The sequence below is a fragment of the Amblyomma maculatum genome, chromosome 5 (genome assembly GCF_055883805.1).
Source record: "Amblyomma maculatum isolate TAMU_Amacu chromosome 5, ASM5588380v1, whole genome shotgun sequence".
NCBI classification, from domain to species: domain Eukaryota; kingdom Metazoa; phylum Arthropoda; class Arachnida; order Ixodida; family Ixodidae; genus Amblyomma; species Amblyomma maculatum.
The window spans coordinates 51,887,030-51,891,532 of NC_139348.1; the positions used below are offsets into that span (position 1 = coordinate 51,887,030).

General features: G+C 50.7%; 1 protein-coding gene across 1 annotated transcript; it reads left to right on the forward strand.

Moving 5' to 3' along the window:
• The first annotated feature begins 526 nt into the window (after nt 1-526).
• Nucleotides 527-4,090, forward strand: LOC146188305 (uncharacterized). Its single transcript, XM_084603723.1, has 3 exons — nt 527-1,341; nt 2,425-2,656; nt 3,023-4,090. The coding sequence occupies exons 1-3, from the start codon at nt 1,201-1,203 to the stop codon at nt 3,886-3,888; spliced, it is 1,239 nt and encodes a 412-aa protein (XP_084459849.1). The 5' UTR covers nt 527-1,200; the 3' UTR covers nt 3,889-4,090.
• Nucleotides 4,091-4,503: the final 413 nt, after the last annotated feature.

Below are 4,503 nucleotides of genomic sequence, written 5' to 3' on the forward strand. Positions count from 1 at the left end.
TCGCACCGGAACCGATGCGTCTTGCAGGGAACGTCTCGGCATCATGGAAGCGTTTCGAGCAGAAATTTGAGATTTTCCTGCAAGCGTCGGCAGTCAAGGACCAACCGAGAAGTGAGGCTTCGAAAGCTGCGCTCCTGCTGAGCATCGCCGGTGACCAGGCACTCGATGTGTTCAACAATTTCAAGTTCGAGTCGGGCGAGAAGGATGACTACAGCACCTTGATACGAAAGTTCGACGCCTACTGCACATAGGTGAGCAACGAAGTGCATGAGCGGTACATTTTTCGCACGAGGAACCAAGCGGAAGGAGAGCCATTCGAAAAATTTTTACCTGGCTTGAAGAAGCAAGCTCCACAATGTAACTTTGGGACGTTACACGACTCATTGGTAAGAGACCAGATCGTCTTTGGTACCAACAGTCCTAGATTACGAGAGAAGATGCTTCAAGAGAAAGGATTGACGTTGGAAAAAGCGGAGGAGATGTGTAAAATTGCAGAATCAGTAGCACAACAAAAAGAGGTGGGGCGTAAAGAATAGGGTTGTGTGGATTTTGTTTCAAGGGTGCACAGACTTGCAGCATGCACAGAAAGAGCCCAAGTGCCGCGGGGAGCAATGGCAGTGTAGAAAGTGTAATCGCAAGCACAAACGGAAGCAATGCCCAGCATTTGGTAAAAAGTGCTACGTGTGTGGTAGGTTTGATCACTTTGCTATCTGCTGTAGGAAGTCAAAAGAAGTTGGCGGAGTCGACAGACTTCCGGAGAACGACTTTGACGTACTGGACGTAGGAATTGAATGTGGCACGAATGAGTGGACTGTAAATGCTGAAGTCGGCGGTCAGGAGATTGCCTTCAAAATAGACACAGGGGCGCAAGCGAGCCTCTTACCGTTTTCAGTCTATCGAAAACTGCCATCAGCTGGAGCACTAACTCCGACGAGCACAGTACTACGGGCATATAACGGCGGCGTTATTACGTGCTTTGGGACAGTGTCGGAAACTGTTCGCGTTGGAAATTCCCACACTGTAGTGAAACTCTTCATTGTGAAAAACTGTCGGCAGCCTATACTCGGACTGGACGCCAGTGAAGCCTTGGGACTGGTTCAGCGTACCGTGAATGTTATAAATACGTCTCCTACAGAAGGTTCTCTCAAAAATTTCAGGCATATTTTCGAAGGACTTGATTGCTTGAAGCAGCCATATCACATGGTCCTGGAACCTGGAGCAGTACCGGTCGTGCAGCCAGCCCGCCGGGTTCCTTTGGCGCTGGAGGAGCCTCTCAAAAAGGAACTCGAAAGAATGGAACGAGCTGGCATCGTTGTGAAAGTGAAGGAGCCTACTTACTGGGTAAGTCCACTGGTTGTCGTCAAGAAAAAAGATGGCGGTTTGCGAGTTTGTTTGGATCCCAGGCAGATCAATCGGCACGTTAAGAGGCAGCATTTTCCCCTCCCGAGACGAAAAGACTTGGAAGCTAAGTTGGCGGGTGTGAAATACTTAAGTTGCTTGGATGCTAACTCGGGGTACCACCAGATACCACTAGACGAAGAAACGTCAAGGATATGTACTTTCTCGTCACCCTTTGGGAGGTATTGATTTCTGCAGTTGCCGTTTGGAATATCATCTGCACCGGAAGTGTTTCACCAAACAATGACTCAAGTTCTGGACAGGCTGCCAGGCGTGCTAGTATATATTGATGACATTCTGGTGTGGGGCTCAACGAGACAAGAGCACGACGACCGACTAGTAGCTGTCCTGAAAGCTGTCGAAAAAGCGGGGTTGACTTTCAATGCACAGAAGTGCAAGTTCAATGTGACCGAAGTAAAGTTCCTCGGTGACATAATAACCGGAAATGGCATATCTCCTAACGCACAGCTCGTTAAAACAATGATTGACATGCCAGAACCAACAAGCAAAGCGGATGTTCAACGTATGCTGGGAAGTATTTTGGGAAGTTCGTGCCGCGGCTGTCGGAAAGAACGGCGTTATTAAGGGATCTTATCAAATGTCGCTCCGATTTTCAGTGGACTGAAAACCACGCTAAAGAGTGGAAAAACGTAACACAAGTTTTGACTACCGCTCCCGTGCTCGCAATCTTTGACGCTCGAAGGGACACAAAGATTACATGCGACACTTCGCGGAACGGGGTAGGGGCGGCCCTTCTGCAACGTCATTATAATGAATGGCGACCCGTGGCATACGCATCCCGTGTTCTAACACAAGCAGAGCAGAGGTATTATCAAAATTGAAAAGGAGGCCCTTGGCATTTGCTTTGGTTGCGAAAAGTTCCATCAGTTTGTCTACGGGCGACAACTGCTAATAGAAACTGACCATAAGCCACTCTTATCAATTGCGGAAAAGGCAATCGATGACATGCCACCTCGACTGCAAAGATTTTTTTTGTGCTTGTTTATGTATGACTTCTCTTTGCAGTACATTCCCGGCAAGAACTTGGTTCTAGCTGATATGTTATCACGATCAACGGCTGATGGCAGCAGCAGCAGCCGCCAAGACACTGGCATGGATGAAGTGGAAATTCACGCAGTCGAATCCCTGGGTTATAGGGTGACGCCAACGACGCAGCGCGAACTGCAGAGAGAAGCTGCGTGCGACGTCTATCTGCAAGCCGTGGTGCAAAGTCTGTCAAGGGGACAACCAGTGGAAGGTGAACTCAAGCCTTTTACACAAGACCTTTCTGTGGTTAATGGAATACTTTTTAAAGGCTCCAAAGTGGTCGTACCAAAGAGCATGCGAAAGAAAATTCTGTCTAGAATTCATGAGGGACACCTTGGCATGCAAAAATGTAAAGAGAGGGCACGTCGTCTTGTTTTCTGGCCGGGCCTTAACAGTGAGATTGTTTCTCTGGCAGCTAGCTGTCCAACCTGCAGGAAATTCGCTTACGCGCACGCAAAAGAACCACTTCTTATGCGGCCAACTCCCTGATGTGCATGGTATCGGGTGGGAGTGGACATCTTTTTCTTTGCTGCAGACTCGTACTTGGTTGCTTACGATGCATTTTCTAACTTTCCAGAGGTGCAGCAACTTCAGGACACTAGTGCAAGGGCTACAATTGCTGCACTCAGCGCTATCTTCGCAAGATATGGCGTGCCACTAGAAGTGTGCACGGACAATGGTCCTCAATTTTCGAGCCACGAGTTTGCGGTATTTGCAAAAAACTATGACTTTACGCATGTGACTTCGAGTCCCTATTATCCTCAGTCAAATGGGCTGGCTGAAAAAGGTGTGCAGGTTGTCAAACGCATCTTGAAGAAAACCCAGGATTCCGGGGACGATTTCTGGCAAGGCCTGCTGGCCTATCGGTCAACACCACTCGAAGACGGCCGATCCCCGGGGGAACTTTTGCAAGGAAGACGCCTGCGAGCCAACCTTCCCGACTTTGAAGAAGTGCCGCGCAGCAAGGTAGAGAAGCATCGCCAGAAAACGCAGGGCAAACCGTTGCCGAAGCTTTCTCGAGGCGACGTGGTAAGGCTGCGAGGAACTACAACGTGGGACCGGAAGGCGAGGGTCGTAGGCGCTCCTGCTCCAAGGTCGTACCAGCTTCTAACGGAAGATGGACGAGTTCTGCGACGTAACCGGCGACATCTCGTAGAGACGCGAGAGCGGTATGCCGAGACGGACAGTGACGACGGTGGCGACACAAGTAGGCCAATCGACAACCCCCGGGTACCTGCCTCGCCTTCGTCACCTGGTACCTGCCTCGCATCGCAGGCCTCGGGAGGACCACAAAGGACTGCTGGGGAACCACCGTGCGCGGCCAATACAGCGGGAAGCGAGCTTCCGGGTACCTTACAGCCACCAGTATTAAGGAGGTCGTCCCGGAACAGGCGGGCCCCGAAACGCCTTGGCTATGACGAGGAATTTAACCAGTGCGCTTAACTAATCCCTGTTGCTGCAACTGTTTTTCTTTGTTCCCGCGAAAAGATGTATCAGGCACGTGTATGACGGTGCGTGTCGGCCGCTGACATGCGCGGTGCGAGCTGCCTGTTATCACTTGCGGGCTATATAATCGGCACGCTTCAATAAACGTACGCTCTTCTTGTTCTGGACATCACGCTGTGGCCACGTTCTTTCCAACACGGATACAGACACGACGACGCTACGGATCTTAGGCGGAAGTAACATCACCGATCACTCGATCGTATGGTTCCCGGCACACATCGGCAGCTTAGGGGGCGGCCTGCGGAAACTCAATGAGATGGCACACGAGGCGGCGCGAGGACTCATCGACCGCGTCCCTCCGGTTTCCTCTGCTACTTCTCATATAGAGTACAGAGACCAATTATTCACGTACAACGAGCTCACTAAGCACTTTTATCTAGACAGACGAGCATTTCCCCTCCCGCAGCCAATCAGTCACGTTACGCTTGCTCCAAACGAACTCATACCCCAACCCCTGGCGCATGAAGCACATCGACCCAGACTACGACGGACATCTGTGTGAACGGTGCAGTGACCGTGTAGACTTAAACTATGTGCTGTGTGGTTGTGCAT

Bases quoted from the DNA above. Each gene is read 5' to 3' on its own strand.
- LOC146188305 (XM_084603723.1), top strand. From the start codon at position 1,201: ATGGTCCTGGAACCTGGAGCAGTACCGGTCGTGCAGCCAGCCCGCCGG. The intron at 1,342-2,424 runs GTAAGTCCACTG...TTCTCTTTGCAG, and splicing joins TGAAGGAGCCTACTTACTGG to TACATTCCCGGCAAGAACTT. The intron at 2,657-3,022 runs GTGAACTCAAGC...CTAACTTTCCAG, and splicing joins AAGGGGACAACCAGTGGAAG to AGGTGCAGCAACTTCAGGAC.